The sequence below is a fragment of the Belonocnema kinseyi genome, chromosome 4, assembly GCF_010883055.1.
Source record: "Belonocnema kinseyi isolate 2016_QV_RU_SX_M_011 chromosome 4, B_treatae_v1, whole genome shotgun sequence".
Lineage (NCBI taxonomy): Eukaryota > Metazoa > Arthropoda > Insecta > Hymenoptera > Cynipidae > Belonocnema > Belonocnema kinseyi.
The window spans coordinates 12,298,705-12,316,389 of NC_046660.1; the positions used below are offsets into that span (position 1 = coordinate 12,298,705).

Below are 17,685 nucleotides of genomic sequence, written 5' to 3' on the forward strand. Positions count from 1 at the left end.
TATTTCGATTCGGCTAAGATTGGGATTTTTTTAAATGATAAAATATTTTTTAGCTGAAACTTATTTAGTTAACATTAAAACAACATGCTATCGTTTTATAACAACTTTTTTTCTTCTTAAAATTTGTATGAATTTTGCCATGTTTAGTGATTTTAAAACAGCTTTTATCAGAAACCAAAATTTTGTTTAAAAAAAATAATAACGTTTTTAACTTTTTAAAAATCAATATTAATCTTCGAATCCAAAAAGTAATTTATTTTTCATTAAAAAATAATTCGTGTTCAATAAGTTTTATTTATACTATTTTATTATTAACTTTTATTATTATAAGCCAGAAATTTTTTATCATTCTATCTTTTATCTATTTTTTTTGGTGAAATATTGTAAAAAATTTTCTATGCTTTGTTTCAGGCAGCAGGTAAGAATATAAAATTTAAAATGATGAGAAAATTCCTGCTGAATTCGGAATTATTCTTGAATTAAAAAAAGGCCATCATTTGTAATTTTAAAAAATTTTCCTCTAATTTCCATTAATGCTGCTACTTTCAATGCCTTTAAAGCAGCTTTAATAATAAAATAAAAAGTAGCATAGTGTAATTTTAGGCTAGAGAAATAAATTTTTAACGACATAAAATACATTTTCAACCAGATTCATTTTTAATCAAAAAGAATTAATTTTTATCATAAAAAAAATATTCCGAAAAAAGCGTAATAACTAAATTTTTAGTTTAAAAAATTAATTTTCAATTAAGAAGGATTAATTTTGAACCAAAGAAATGAAATGTCCAACAAAAGTATTAAATGTCTAGCAAAAATTTTATTTAAATTACATAAATTTTTCTCCTAGAAATTAAATTTCAAATGAAAGTTTCAACTTCATAGTTGCATTTTCAAGCTGATAGTTGAATTTTTAAAAATAAAGCTTAATTTGCTACCGAAAATTTTTTTTTAACAAAATAGATGAATTTTTTAATAAAAAAGATAAATTCTCAACAAAAAATAGAATAGTTTAATTTTCAGTTAGAGAAATAATTTCTTAATAAAATAAAATAAATTTCCAACGAAATAGTTGAATTTTTAAATAAACAAATCCATTTCTATTCAAAATTATTAAACAAATAATAAGAAATTATTTCTCTAACTGAAAATTAAATCATTCTAGTTTTAGTCGAGAATTTATCTTTTTTATTCGAAAATTCATCTATTTTGTTACAAAATTATCTTATTATCTAGTCAATCATCTTATCATACAATTTTTAATTAAAGAAATGAATTACCAATCAAAGATTAACTTTTTACCAAAAAATAATAATTTTCAATAAAATACATGAATTTCAATCAAAATATTAAATTTTTTAATTGAATTTGAACCCAATAGTTGACCTTTTAACAAAAAGGTGAATTACTCTCCAAGAAAATTATTTTTCTACCACAAAAGACAACGTTTCAACAAAATACAGAAATTGCCAAACAAATAATTAAATTTTTACTAATAGCAGATTGATTTTTAAGCAATCAAGCATGAAATACTTAAATTTTCATTTGAGAAAATTAATTTTCGATTAAAAAAAAACTAATTTTCAAGCCAAGCACATTCATTTTTGACCAAAAAGATGTGCCAAAAAAGAATCTAGACGATTAAATTGTTATTTTTTATTATACAGTCGAGCCTTTTTAAAATTTGGAAAAATAATTCAAAATATAAAAAACTGTCTCAAAATCTTTCAAATTTTTCTCGGAACTTTAAGCACATTTTTTTAATTACTTAAATCCTTTCAAAATTCTTTTAAAGCTGCTAAAGTTTTGGTTTTGAATCTTAAAAAAAATCATTTTTGGAAATCTTTAAAAAGTTTAAAAATCTTTTTCAATTTTCACTTAATGTTAATTTTCCAAAATAAAAAGGCATAAAAAATTTTCCCATAAACTTAAAGAAAATTCTTCTTTTTAATCCTTCGAAAATTGTTAAGCCTTCTAATATTTTTAATTTATTCATATGTTTCCTGATTTCTTACATTCCCATCCTAATGAGAAGGTATTGGTTTTTTTTTTAATTCGGCAAAATTAAAATAATGCTATTAAAAATTTTCAGATTCTTTGAGAATTTTAGAAATCTTTTGAAATATTCTTTTTAAATTCATTCTCAAAATCAAAAATCATTTTAAGTTTTCCTAGCAATCTAAAGAATTGTGTTCATTTTCTTAAAACCTCACAAAATTCTTAAAATATCTTATAAGTTTTTGTTATCCTTGAATCGTTTAAAAAATTCCAAGTTTAGGAAATAATTTCTTTAAATTGTAATCTTTTCCAATTTGCTCTTAGATTTCATTAAGAAAAAAATTATTCAAAATTTTCTCATGAATCTTAGAAATATATATTTTTAATTCTCTTGACTTAAAATTATTCTTTCAAAATTAAACATTAACCATTTAAATTGTTTCCAGAAATCTTAAAAAAAAAATTAATCTCAAAATTATTAAAAAGCTTCTAAATTTTCAATAGCATTTCTATTAGTTTTTTTTTCTGTAATAAATATTTATGTAAAATCCATTTCAAATGCTGTAAATTGGGATTATTCTAACGAAAGAGTTAATTAGGGAGAGCCTAGCGTGCACAACGTTCTAGTGTAATTGAAAAAAATATGTTAAAAAGAAAACAAAAAAATTCGACGAGGATGGGATTCGAACCCACGCGTGCAGAGCACATTGGATTAGCAGTCCAACGCCTTAACCACTCGGCCACCTCGTCAGGTTGTATTCCGTATTTGGAATATCCCTATATAAAATTGTGTCAAAATGTTCAATTAAAATGTCATTTATGATATAAAATTATATTTTTATGATTAAAAAATTAAAAAATACTGTAAAAACTAAAGCCTACGCCTATAAATTTCCTCTGAAATTTTCTTCTAGTCGTTCTATTCGTGGATACACACGTATATTTTTTGTAAAAAAAAACCTTACAACAATATTTTGAAGAATTAATTTGAAAAAAATAATTCAAGTTTTATTGGTATTAAAAAATATGTATATATAAATTCACGGTCATGCTGCGCATGCGCATATTGGGACAAAAATGCCTGTAGACAATTTGATATTCAGAAGCAATTTCCCAATCGATATGAACTTTTTTTAAAAATTAAATCTAATAAAATCCGGAATAAATCTATCGTAAAAGATTTCTAAGAGGTTTTTTTATTTATTTTTTATTTATTTTTTATTTAATAACAAAAATGGATACCAAATTTTTTCAGAAGAGTACCGGTTTTTGACAAATACTTGGATTAAATCAATAAAGCAACCATCCAGAAAAGTTTTCTAAAATATGGGTAATTTTTTTTAATGTATTGAATATGTTATAAACAAATGAGTGAAAATAGATTCATGGGGATTGGTAGTGATTCGTCAATTGATTTGTACTAAGTTTGAAGAATTTATATATTTAAAAAAACGGTTTTAATTGAATTCATGGAAGATAATAAAGAATTTATTATTTTATAAACAAATTTTATAAGCAATTATTTATAGCAGGTATTTATGATGAAATCAATCCAGTTTTTTCTACTTCATCAGCCAAAAATTAGACAAAGACGTCACTTAATTATCAGATTTATTCATGCAATAACAACAGATTATTGTTTAAATAATGTTAATTAACAAGTGCACTGTCTGGCCATTTTAGAGATAAAAACTTGGTTTTTTCTAAGTAGTGAAGTGTTAAAACTATAATTTCTAAATCTTTATAGAAGTTGTATGCAAATCAAAAATTTTCATAGTGAACAACAATATTTTTTGTTTGCACAAACTTAATAAAAAAATTCATTTTTTAGCTATTTATAAAGGTAAAAACTGAATTAACTTTTAAACTTCTTTTGTCAACCTAGAAAACGAATTAACGAACCACTGTATTTATTCTTATTAATAATATTATAGACAAATTCTCGTCCTCTCATACATTTGTAAACAAACAATTTCGTTTTTTTTGTACATAATTAAAAACTTAAAAATAACGTAAACGTTAATAATTTTTTTTCTATAAAATGACTAATCACAATAACAATAATATATGGTTATCAAGGTTTTTAAAAAAGTTTAAAAATGAGTTAATAGCAGTTGTTTATGTTAAAAACGCCAGTTTTTACTTTTAGAATTAGCCTGAAATTGCATTTGTTAATTCTTTTTTTTAAACAATTATCAATTTTTATTCACCGATGCCACAGAGCCATTGCTAAACAATAGGCTGCTTATATACCTTAAAAAACGCAATTTTTTTTAATGCTTAAGATAATAAAGAATTGTTTAAACCATTGTTTTAAACAATGGACATTGTTGATGGCCTTGTAAGGTGCTTAAAAGTCCACAAAAAGTTATTTATACTTTATTACTTTGAAAAGTAAATTTTGACTTCTGAAAATAGCCAGGTAGTGCATTTGTTAATTAAATTTGTTTAAACAATTGCCAATTGTTATTTGATGACCGAATCTGATAATTGAAATTTTCGTATAATTTTTTAACCATTTAATAGAAAAAATTAGACTTATTTCATCATTAATACCTGCTGCGGATATTTTTTTATAAAGTTGAGTTATAAAATTTAGTTCTAAAATAACAACCATGAATATACTTTTAGTCACGTATTTGTTTAGAACAAATTAAATACATTTTTAAACAATTGCGAAGCTGATAGACCAATTTTTCTTGATAGTTATTGATTAATTCTATATGTATTTCAGAATTGAAAAAAAAAAACGAAAACGAATAAATATTTTAAGAGAGTTGTCTATGCCTGATTTTTATTTAATTTTTCGATTTTTTCATAAATAAATAAACATGAGGAAATAAATGTCCATTCATCTATTTGACGTTCACGGTGCTCGTCAATAATAAGAAAATTTTTGCAATCGCCATTTTTATGAAGTAATATTAGTTAAAAATTTTCCATCAGAATATAATAAACAGAAAATTTTGTTATAAACAAATTATTTGTACAAAGTGTGTTTTCTATCATTTTTGATAAGTTTACGTTTTTTTAAAATTATTTTGGAAGAAATTTAGACGAAAAAAATATTATAATGGACAAAATTTCTCTTATGATTATTCTTGTTAATATTATAAACAAATTTAATAGACAAATGCATTAATCGGGCATTTGTCGTCGGAAAAATTCATTTTTTTATATAAAAGTCCTTTTAATTGGCAGCTTCATGATAGTTTCAGTAAAATTCAAGATTAGTCAATAAATTGTATGATTTTTTTAAACAAATTTAATTTAAAAAATCATTATTTGGGCATTTGCAGACGGAAAAGTTCGTCTTTTTAATCAAAGTTTTTAAAATTGGTAACTTAATGATATTTTCAGCAAAATTCAGGATTAGTTAATAAATTGTATGATTTTTTTAAAACAAAGTTAATTAATTAATGCATTATTTAGGCATTTTTGCTTTAAAAAATTAGGCCTTTTCAATGCTTATCGTTTTAAATAGGAACTTCGTAATAATTTAAGCAAAATGCATAATAAGTTGATAAATTTCATGTTTTTCTAAACAAATGAAATAAACAAATGGATTATTCGGGCATTCCTAGACGTAAAAATTATTTTTTCCCTCGATATCAGTCCTTTTAATTGGGAACTTTACGATAATTTCAGTTACACTGTTAATTAACTAATTAATATTGTATGTTTTTTAAAACAAAATTTAGTTTAAAAATTAATTATTCAGGCATTTGTCAACGGAAATATATTTTTGTAATGTTCAATTTTATTGTTGACAAATTCGCAACATATGTATTTGTTTGTTAAATTAAAAAAAAAAATCTAATTTTTTTGATAAATGTCCAGATAATGAATTTTTGTATTAAATTTATTTAAAAAAATAATACACTTTATGAACTATGTATGACTGGTAACGCAATTTCTATGGACTCTTAAATTAAAAGGACTAACATGGTAAAAAACGGAATTTTTCCGTCGCCAAGTGCCCAAATAATGAATTTATTTATTAATTTTGGTTTACAAAAATTAATAAATAAATGCACTTATTAAGAATATTCCTGATATTTTTATGAAGTTCCTATTTAAAAGGACTGGCATTAAAAAAACGATTTTTTCTGTCGCCAAATGCCCGAACAATGCATTTGTTTATTAAATTTGTTTATAACTTTAACAAGAATAATTTTAAGATAAATGTTCTCTATTATAATATTGTCTTCATACAAATGTATTGAAATATAGCTTCAAAAAACATAGAATTATTGGAAATGATAGAAAACATACCTTTAACAATTAATTTGTTCATAAGGATTTTGTTTATTATATTATGATCAAACAATTTTAACTAATTTTACTTCATGAAACGTACGGGATTGCAACAATTTCCCCATTATTGACGAGCACCTGGAATGTCAAATGAAATAAATGACAATTTTTTCATCATAATATGATGAAAAAATTAACAAATATTATTTGTTTATTTATAAAAAAATGGAAGAAATAAATGTTTGATAAAGAACACTATTGCAGAAAAAATTATGGAATAATTTGCATTTTGCGATTTGTCTTGAGTAAAATTCGTATTTTCAGTCGAATAAACTGCTTATAATGTTGCTAAAGTTTCCTGCTGTGATACTTTAAAGTTAGATTGACAATAACTGTGTTTTGTTTAAACAATTTTAATTAAAAAATGCGTTATTTGGCCAATTCCGGATATAAATTGTTTTTTGCAGAATCAACTAAAAATATCTTGTCGATAACATTTTTGCTTTGATACTTTGAAGTTAGATCACAATTATAAATTATTATTTAAACAAATGCATTACTTGGATATTTGACGGTAAAGACATTCGTTTTTTTCAACAGAAATAACTGCTTGCATGTTGTCAAATATAAAAATTGTCAATTGTTGCGTAATAATAATTATTTTTACACAATACTTTTCACTTTACTAATGAACAATTCAATAAACAATTTATGTTTAACTCAAAGTATCGCAGCAATTGGCTTTAGCAACATATAAGCAGTTTACTTTGCTAAAAAAAAACGAAACTAACCTGCTTAAAAATGATCGAAATGTGTTTATTAAAGCTGTTCGAATAATTTACAATTGTTGTCTATCATCAAAAAATTGCGTTTGTTTATTAAAATTGTTCAAATAATACAAAATTGTATTCCATGTGCTGTCTGATAAAGAAACAGAATTTAACTATTGTAAAATCACTTGATTTCGTATTTGTTCATAAGATCTTTATTAAAAACTGTCTTTTAAATAAAAAAAAATTGTAAATTGGATTAGAAGTTTTGGCTTGAAGCAGTTGATTCTGCTGAAAAAGCGAAATTTTTCCAATTGGAAAATGGCCAGATAATTTATTTGTTATTAAATTTGTTTAAACAATATAAAATTAAGGTTTAACTTCAAAGTATTTCATTAAAGGAACATCGGTGTAGTTATTATAGTTCTTTTTGCTTAAAAAATAAACGTAACCATTGTAAAATAGCTTGATTTCGTATTTGTTTATAAAATGTTTATTCATAATTATCAATTGACGTTTAACTTTGACCAAATTAACGTTAACATTTTTTTCTATTTCATGTTCAAAATATAGGTCCACTATATTTAAATAATGCGAATGAAACAGATACCAATTTTGTTTACCGAGTTGTTCATAACAATGTTTAAAATAATTTTATTTAATTATTTATTAAATAATTATATATTTATCTGAATTGCAGTTTTGCAAAAAATTGTTAAAATTGTTATATTATTCTTTTGTTTTGTTAAATTAAAATTTGAGTTAAAATTAAAAACTTAATTTAATAAAAAAATTTTTTGTTTTTAATTTTAATTTAGAATTTAAGTGTTAAATTGTTAATTCTTCACAATAAACAATCATTATGGAATTAAAATAATTCTTTGATCACAATATAGAATTTGAAAGTTATAAATATAACGAAAAAAATCCGTTTTTTATCGAAAATATTAATTGTAAATAATTCTCAATATTTATATGAACTTTGCAAATATTATACGCTGTAAAAAATTGTTGATTTGGCGCAATCGATTGATTTCTCGCACTTGACGCGCAATTGAAAATGGAGTTTAAAAAAAATTCTTTTAATTTAGATGGAAACTTATTATAAAATGCGAAAGAATGCATATAAATTGTATATATTTTATAATTTTTTCTTTACTGATATAAAAATATATAAAAATCAAATCAAATGAATTTTCAACCAAACGAAATGGAATCGTTCAACTTAAATTATGAATCTTTAACTACAAAAAAAAAAACAAGTTTTAACCAAATATTTCCATTTTTACCAAAAATATGAATTTTCAAACAAATGATTAAAAAAAAAAGAATTTTCAGCTAAAAAAATAAATTTTCAACTTATAAAGACGAATGATTGACAAAATAGTTCAATTTCCAACTAAATATGTTTAGTTGAAAAATTGTATAAAAAAAAAGAAATTTTAACAAAATCCGCAGAATTTCAAACAAGGAGAATAATATTGTAGCAAAAAATATAAACTAGCAACTAAAAAAAAATACATTTTTAACCAAAAAAGAAAAATTTTTAACCAAAAAACGAAATATTCTAATTTTCAGTTAAAGCAATCATTTTTAACAACAAAAAAAACAAGTTTCAGCAAAATGCTTTTATTTTCAACTAAAAAAAATTCTCTGTAAAAAATGGAATATATAAATATTTAGTTTCAAAAACTAATTAAAAAAAAATAATTTGAAATAAAATCGGTAATTTTTCAATAACTTTCAAACAAGAGGAATAATATTTTACAAAAAAAGACGAATTTTCAACCACATCGATGAATTTTCAACTAAAAAATTACATGTTTCAACCAAAATTTTCACCAAAATAGATGAATTATCATAAAACCAAAAATTATTTATCAAAAAAGAAGAATGTTTCATCAAAAAGACCAATTTTCAGTTTAAAAAATTGATACTGAAAATTTTAAAATATACTTTAGTTTTCAGTTTGGCAATTCGTAAGAAAAAACATGAATCAATTTTGAATCAAATGGTTGATTTTTCAAATAAAAGAGATTTAATATTCAAAAAAAGGAATAGTTAAATTTTCAACAATACAATCTTATATATTTTATAATATTTATTTCTCAGAACTCAGAATTCATAACCTCTTTTCCATTAAAATCTAATTTTTTGTATCCGCTACTATAAAATCTTATTTTAGGATTAAGAAAATTTTATTTGGGCATTTATAAATCATTATTTATTATAAATATTAAACCTGAATATTTATATAATTCAAAGTCAGCGCGCTATAAGTGGCCAATAGGGTTATAGACGCAAAGCAAGCGCATTTTAAAAAGTTTCCAAGATTGGGGAGCACTAGCTGTTGAAAGACCGGTTCTGACATTTTTGTTACATTTCGCGTAAATTTTGCAAAGGAATTTTCAACAATAAAATGATTGAAATCAGTGAAATTTTTCCTGATTTCTCTAACAATATTCACCATTTTTGGTTACGATATCTGTATTTAAATGATTTAAATCATACACGATTGGGAACATAACCTCTACTTTTCTAGTTTCCTCGTATGTGTCTTAATTTCCTTAATTTGAACGATTTGAGAAAGATAAATGGAGTTTCTTCAGTCTCGTAGAAGTGAAGGCCCTGAGAAAAAACATTTTATATGTTCGGAAATGCTCTCAGTACGAGAATCAACGGGAAAAAAATCGTTTTGAAGTTGTTCTGAAAATTCGTGAGGACTGTTTATATTTTGTTTGTCAGGAAGGTCAGTGATGAGGAAATAGATTTTTAATTTGTTATTCCCAATTACTGATCACTTGAGAAATAACATGATGTTATTACACAACATGTGGTTACGATTAGATATCCAGTGAACGTGATCCATTATGGATGTAAATCACCTCCTGTCGTACTCCGAAGTTTACAATCAAGAAACCGTGCAATTTTTGGAGCAAGAATTTTCTCGTCTAAAAGGTACGTTTATTTATTAAAGTTTGATTTATTTTTCTATGATTATAAAAGCACATAGTGTATCCCAGACTTGTTATTGTGAAAATTTAAGTACAAGTTTGACATGAAAATTAAATTACAATTTAAAATGTCTTTTTTTTATCCTGTTCTGAAAAAAATAGGTGGAACGAAATTACCGAAAATCTCGCACTCGTTGTTTATTACCTAATTGGATGCTTAGTGCGTAAATGTTACTTTTAGTTGCTGTTTTCAGTTTTTTTTTAAATTTTCTCGAACTTTCTAAATCTCAATTTCTAAATGATGAATTCTGTTTGATGATAAAAATTATTTGTCAATGTTTATAAACATTGATGATAAAAGAGAACATTTTTTTAATGTCTCGAAATAATTAAAATTAACAGTATAATAAGATTTCTGGGAAAATTGTCTATTGAATTAGGTTTTATTTTAAATGATTAATTTCAACCTTTGGAGATTTTAGAATATGTCGAAAAGGAATATGCAAGCTTTTAAGTTTTTTAATTTTTGCAGGGCAATAAAGTTGGTTAGGAATTGTTTATAAATATGTTTCTTAGTTTTGAAAACCTTTTAAAAATTTTTTAACAAAATCTAGATTTAAAAAAATTTTTAAATGAAATTATTAAGCTTTTCAAGGATTTATAATATTGGAAACTTAATTTTAAGAAAATATTTTTAAAATTTCGAATAATTTCCTGAAATTTTAGAAAAGAATAAGGAAGATCAAAGAAAATTTTTTAATTTTGCAAGATTTCAAAATTTTGAAAAAGATTCGAATAGGTTTAACAAATATTTCGAAGATTTGAAAACATACAAGATATTTCAACAAAATTTATATTTTTGAAAATTTGAAACAAAAGATTTAGAAGTTTCTTAAGAATTTTGGAAAATTTTAAAGAGAATAACAAATTTTTATCAGGATTTTCGCAAAATTTTGAATGATTTTGTATTTTACAAAATTTATTTCAGTAGATCTCAAAATATTCCGAAAGATTTCTAAAATTGTCAGAAAGGAATCTGGAATATTTTTAGTCAATTTTTTAATGTTGATGAAATTACTATATTCGCAATATTAGGCAAAATTATAATAATTTTAAAAGATATCCAGAAGTTTTTATAAACTTTCAAAAATTTGAAAATATTTGAAAAAAACTTAGTGTAAATTTTTGAAGATTTTGAAACAAAATTTATTCCAAATTTTATGGAAAATTCAAATTATTTAAAAAGATATCTCGAAGTTTTTATAAAATTCCAAAAATAATGTAAAATTTGAAAATATTTTAATAAAAATTAAAATGTATGTTTTTAGATTCCTCAATTATATTTGGAAGTGTTTTAAAGAGTTTTAAAGATTTTAAGATAATGAACAATTTTGCTTAAGATCCTTAGGAATATTTAAACTGATTCTTTATTTTTTAAAATAATTTTAAAAGAATATTTAAAAAGATTTTAAAACACAAAAAATTACCGAAATTGTGAACAATGAATTCGGAAGATTTTTAAGACAATTTTAGGAATAATTCGATCCAGTTAAAAATATATTTAAGAATTTTATATGTTTTAAATCTGGAAAATAAGAAAAAAATTGTTTAGAAATTTTCTAAATGCTTTGATATTTTTTTATTGAAAAATATAACTATTTTCTTGAAAATTCATTTTTTTTAATATTTGATTAATTTTAATAATTTATAATATCTATTATTAAAATTTTTGGTAAGCGTATAAATAAATTATATATAATATTAAATAAAAAAAATTACTTTTGTAGAAAAAACGCCTCTATTGTAAAACATTCCATTTTAAAATAAAAATTGCAACTGAAATTTTTTGAATTATATTAACTGTTTTTTATTTAAATTCATATTTTTTTCTGGTAAAATTTAACTTTTTATTTCAAGAATACATTTTTTGTTGAGATTTTGGGTTGCTATATCTAAAATTTTCAAAAATCTTTGAATTTTCTCAACAGTTGATACAATTTTATTTATATATCCTTAAAAACAAACAAACAAATGAAAATAAAAAAATAGTTATTCAAAAATTTTTTGTATTAAAAATTATTTTCATTTAAAACGAAAAAACATTTCAAACGATATTTTAAATTTCTAGAAATTTGGAAAAGATTCTAAAATATTTGAAAATATATCACAAAATTTTAAACTTTAAATAAAATTTACATGTTTTAAGATTGCCTTCTAAAGATTTTAGGGAAAATTTAAATTGTTTTTTTAACTTTAATTTAATTGAAAAAAAATATTTACAAATATTTCATATAATTTCTGGAAATTTCGGAAAAGAATGTAGAAGATTCTAAAGCAAAATTTTGCAAGATTATAAAACTTTAAAAAAAATTCGAATAAGTTTCAAAGATATTTAGAAGTTTTTAAAAATACAGAAATAATATTAAATTAAAAAAGATTTCAACAAATTTAAAACAAAGTGTAGATTTTTGAAAATTAAAAAATTTAGAAAGTTTCAAATAATTTGGAAAGGTTTTCAAGAGAATGAAAAAATTTTATTAAGATTTCTGGCAAAATTTTAAATAATTTTTCATTTTACAAAATTTACTTTAGGAGAATATTTCAAAAGATTTCAAAAGATAAAAAAAGATTTAAGGCAATTTGTTTAGATTTTGCGATATTTTTTCAAAATTTTATGAAAAAATTCGAATCATTTTAAGAGGTATTTCGAAATTTAAAAAAAATTGAAAAATATTACAAAATTTAAAGTTATTTTTAAAAACTTAAAAAAATGAGAATTTCGAAGGTTTCCAAATAAAATTGTGAAGCTTATTAAAGATTTGGAAAGGTTTCCAGATAATGATTTTTTTTTAAAGTTTCATGATAATATTTTAAGCGAAACTTTACACCAAAAAAAATGAATTTCAAAAGAATGTTTAAAAATATTTTAAAACGTAAAATCCTTCAAAATAAGAAAAACATTGTTTAGAAATTTTTTAGATATTTTGCGACATATCTGAAATCTTGAAATTTTTTATATTTTTCTCAGGATTACTAATAAAATTATATTTATATAATTATGAAGAAAGTAAACAAAGAAAATAAAAAATATATATATTATTAGAAACTTGTATTTAGTATTAAACATGATTTATTCCTTCAAATTATAATTTACCTAAATTTTTTCTTATTTCCTAACTAAAATGTTTTTTGTTTAAAAAATGGTCTTTTCTGTTTAAAACTTCATTTTTTTGGTAGAAATTCCATTTTTTAAAATTAAAATTGCAACTTTTTTTTTTAATTATAATCTTGTTCGGTTAAGGATTCAATTACTTTGTTGAAAAATAGTATTTCTGAGAGAATAAAACCCTTTGGGATTTAAAAAAATATATGTTTAAGTTTTAATATTAACTATTATATTTTTGGTTAAAAATTTATTCGGTAGAAAATTTACCATGTTATTTAAAAATTCAAATTTGGTTGAAAGTGTCACAATTTTTGTTGTAAATTTGATCTTTTTGGCAGAAAATTATTTTTCTTTTTCCGAAATTCATCTTTTTCGTGGAGAATTCAAATATTTTGTGGAAAATACGTTTTTTCTTTGGTAAATTCAGCTTTTTTTACCTAAAATAAAAAAGTTTTAGGATTAAAATATCTTCTATTACATTTCTCGTTGAGAATTTATCTTTTTCAGTTAAAAATTCGAATACTTAGTTAATAGTTAAACAATTTTATATAGAAAAAATGAGTTGGTTGGTTGAAAATTCATAATTTTCGTTAAAACATAATTTTTTTTATTGAAAATGCAACAATTTTGTTTAAATTTTGTCTTTTTTATAGAAAATTAATCCTCTTGTTTGAAAATTCATCTTTTTGGTCAATAACTTTACAATTTTGTTAATATTTCTTTTTATCTTTGATGAATTCAACTATTTTGTTAAAAAATTCGTTTTTTCTTTGATTATTTCAACTGTTTATTTTCAAAAAGCAAAGTATTGTAAGATTAAAATATCAACTATTAGATTTTTCGTTAATAAGTAATCACTTTTTGTTAAAAAATTCGAAAACTTGGTTAAAAGTTGACCAATTTTGTAAAGAAAAATTACTTGGTTGGTTGAAAATTCATCATTTGAGTTCAAAACTCATCGCTTTGGTTGAAAATGTAACTATTTCGTTGAAAATTCGTCATTTTGACAGAAAATTAATATTTTTGCTTAAAAATTAATCTTTTTGGTTGAGAATTCAAACTATTTTGTTGAAATATTCGTTTTTATTTGATGAATTCAACTAGTTTTTTTTTTATCTGAAAGCAAACTATTTTTATATTGAAATACGAGCTATCAGATTTTCAGTTAAAAATTCACCCTTTTTGGTTGAAAATTTGGTTAAAAGTTAAACAATTTTGAAAAAATTCACTCATATAACTTAAAATAAATAATTAATTTTATCTTTTTGGTTGAGAATTTATTTTTTTCAGTTAAAAATTCGAAAACTTAGTTAATAGTTAAACAATTTTGTAAAAAATTCAGTCATATAACTTAAAATAAATAATTAATTTTATCTTTTTGGTTGAGAATTTATTTTTTTCAGTTAAAAATTCGAAAACTTAGGTAATAGTTAAACAATTTTGTAAAAAAATGACTTAATTGGTTGAAAATTCATAATTTTAGTTAAAACCTCATCTTTTTTTATTGAAAATGTAACAATTTTGTTGATATTTCGTCGTTTTTACAGAAAATTAATCCTCTTGTTTGAAAATTCCTCTTTTTGGTCAATAATTCTACTATTTGTTAATATTTTTTTATCTTTGATGAATTCAACTATTTAAAAAAAAATCGTTTTTTCTTTCATGATTTCAACTGTTTATTTTCTAAAAGCAAAGTATTGTTAGATTAAAATATCAGCTATTAGATTTTTAGTTGAGAATTCATATTTATTCGATGAAAGTTCCAAAACTTCGTTAAAAGTTTAACAATTTTGTAAAGAAAAATAACTTGGTTGAAACTACATAATTTTAGTTAAAAAATCACCTTTTTTATTGAAAATGTAACAATTTTGTTGAAATTTCGTTGTTTTTATAGAAAATTAATCCTCTTGTTTGAAAATTCCTCTTTTTGGTCAATAATTCTACTATTTGTTAATATTTTTTTTATCTTTGATGAATTCACTATTTAAAAAAAAATCGGTTTTTCTTTCATGATTTCAACTGTTTATTTTCTAAAAGCAAAGTATTGATAGATTAAAATATCAGCTATTAGATTTTTCGTTGATAATTCATCATTTTTTGTTGAAAATTCGAAAACTTGGTTAAAATTGGACCAATTTTGTAAAGAAAAATGACTTGGTTGGTTGAAAATTTATCATTTTAGTTAAAAACTCATTGCCTTAGTTGAAAATTCAATTTTTTGACAGAAAACTAATACTCTTGCTTAAAAATCTATCTTTTTGGTCGATAATTCAACTATTTTGTTGAAAGATTTGTTTTTCCTTGATGAATTTAACTTTTTTTTATCTGAAAGCAAAGTAGTTTTAGATTGAAATATAAGCTATTAGATTTTTAGTTGACAATTCATCTTTTTTGTTTGAAAATTCGAATATTTGGTTAAAAGTTAAACAATTTTGTTAAAAATTCACTTATTCAATGTAAATTCACTTATTCAATATAAAATAATTAATTAATTTTATCTTTCTGGTTGAGAATTCGACTATTTTGTTAAAAATACGGTTTTTCTTTGAAAGATGCAACGGGTTTTTTTACCTGTCATAAAAATATGTTTGGATTAAAATATCAAGTATTACATTTTTCATTCACAATTCATATTTTTTAGTTGAAAATTCGAATACTTGGTTACAAGTTAAACAATATTCAATAAGTTTTAACATTAGATTTTTGTTAAAAACTATACTATTTAATTTTTGATTAACAGTGTATATTTTTTAGTTGAAGATTCATGTATTTTAGTTGAAAATGTAACTATTTTTTTGAAAATTATATTTTTTTTGTGTCGAAAATTTTTTTTTTTTCACTTAAAAATTGATTAACTAGAAATTTAACTTCTTCGTTTCTGGATAAAAATTTGCCTCTTTTAGTTTAAAAATGAACTATTTGGTTAAAAATCCATGTATTTTATTGAAAGTTCTTCTCTTTTCGTTGAAACTTTAAGTAATTTTTTTAAAATTCGTTTTTCTGTTTTTATGAAAATTGATCTTTTTAGTTGAAAATTCAACTATGTGGTTGAAATTCTTTATTTATTTTCTTAAATATTAGTTATTTTTTGTTAATAATTTAATTATCTCGTTCAACCCCCCTTTTTCTTGGTTTAAAATTATTTTTTAAACTGAAAAGGGAATTATTTTATTGGAAAATTTTTATTTGAAAATTAATTTTTGAACTTAAAAATTAAGTAGTTTATTTAAAATTTCTAATCTTTATTTAAATTTGAATGTTTTTTTTTTATTTAATATTAAAATATTTGTTCGTTGGCATATCATCTATTCAATTTTTCGTTGAAAATTCATCTTTTTTGGTTTAATGTTATACTATTTTGTTAGAAAGTAATTTTTGTTGTTGAAGAATGATTAATTTAGTTGGAAATTCATCTCTATGGCTAAAGATGCAACAAATTTATTGAAAAATTCGAATACTTGGTCACAAGTTAAACAATTTGATTAAAAATTTACTTGGTTGGTTGATAATTCATCATTTTAGTTAAAAGCTCATCGATTTGGTTGAAAATGTAACTATTTAATTGAAAATTCATCTTTTTGGCAGAAAATTAATCTTCTTATTTAAAAACACATATTTTTGGTCGTCCCTTAAACTATTTTGTTGAAAATGTTTTTGTGTTTTGATACATTGTAATATTTTTTTTATCTAAAAACAAAATATTTCAAGATTAAAATATCAATTATTAGATTTTTCGTTGAGAATTCATTTTTTTGATTTAAAAATTGAATTGATGCAAACTCTTGTTAAAAAAAAAACAAGAATCCTACGACCAGCTTTAGACTACAATGAACAAAAAAAACAAAAAAATCCTATTGTAATCTGAAAAAAAGATAATAGTCTTCGGACTATTAATTTATTAATATTAATTTTTGGATTATTATTTCTTTTTTTTTCTGATTACAATAGGATTGTTTTTTTTTTTACAGGAATTTGAATCAATTTGATTGTTAGACGATAAATAGGATTTTTAATTTGGATTTTAATCTAAGTTTCTTAAATTTAAAAAATTCAACTACTTCTTTAAAAGTTAAACTACTCGGTTAAAAAGTATGTTTGTTGTTGTTGAAAATTTGTTATTTCAGTTGAAATTAATTAATTGTGAATATATTTATTTTTTCCAAAGTTTACAGTCAAGAAAGTGTAACATTTGGACATCAGATGGACCCATTCTGCAGCATAAAATTTTAGGTCTGGATTTTAGGGAATTTTTTGGAATTTTCTTTCGATTTTTCAATATTTTGGGGGTTAAAAACGGGGTGTTCCGGATGTGATAGGGTAATAAAACTTTTTTCTATTGTCTTTGGATATCAGATGGAATAATTCTGATACATACCATTTTAGGTCTGGATTATAGTGAATTTTTTTTCGATTTTTCAATATTTTGGGGGTTGAAAACGGTGTGTTCCGGATGAGATAGGGTGATGAAACTTTTTTGAGTATCTTTGGACATCGAATGGAACCATTCTAAAGCATAAAATTTCAGGTCTGGAAGTTAGGGAAT

The 17,685-nt window shown here is 22.1% G+C and overlaps 1 protein-coding gene and 1 non-coding gene across 6 annotated transcripts in view; one reads left to right on the forward strand and one right to left on the reverse strand.

The window, feature by feature from the left end:
* Positions 1–2,663: 2,663 nt before the first annotated feature.
* Positions 2,664–2,745, reverse strand: Trnas-gcu. The gene has a single exon. It is a non-coding gene; the product is annotated as a tRNA-Ser (tRNA).
* Positions 2,746–9,373: 6,628 nt separating this feature from the next.
* The window catches only part of LOC117171649 (molybdenum cofactor sulfurase), a 53,605-nt gene continuing 45,293 nt past the window's right edge, over positions 9,374–17,685 (forward strand). For 3 of the 5 annotated variants that reach the window (XM_033359150.1, XM_033359149.1, XM_033359146.1), the window contains exon 1: positions 9,374–9,980. In XM_033359150.1, coding sequence (XP_033215041.1) covers positions 9,893–9,980 — 88 coding nt within the window. In that variant the 5' untranslated portion in view covers positions 9,374–9,892. The remainder of the gene's footprint in view (positions 9,981–17,685) is intronic. The other 2 variants (XM_033359147.1, XM_033359148.1) reach the window with 2 other exon arrangements.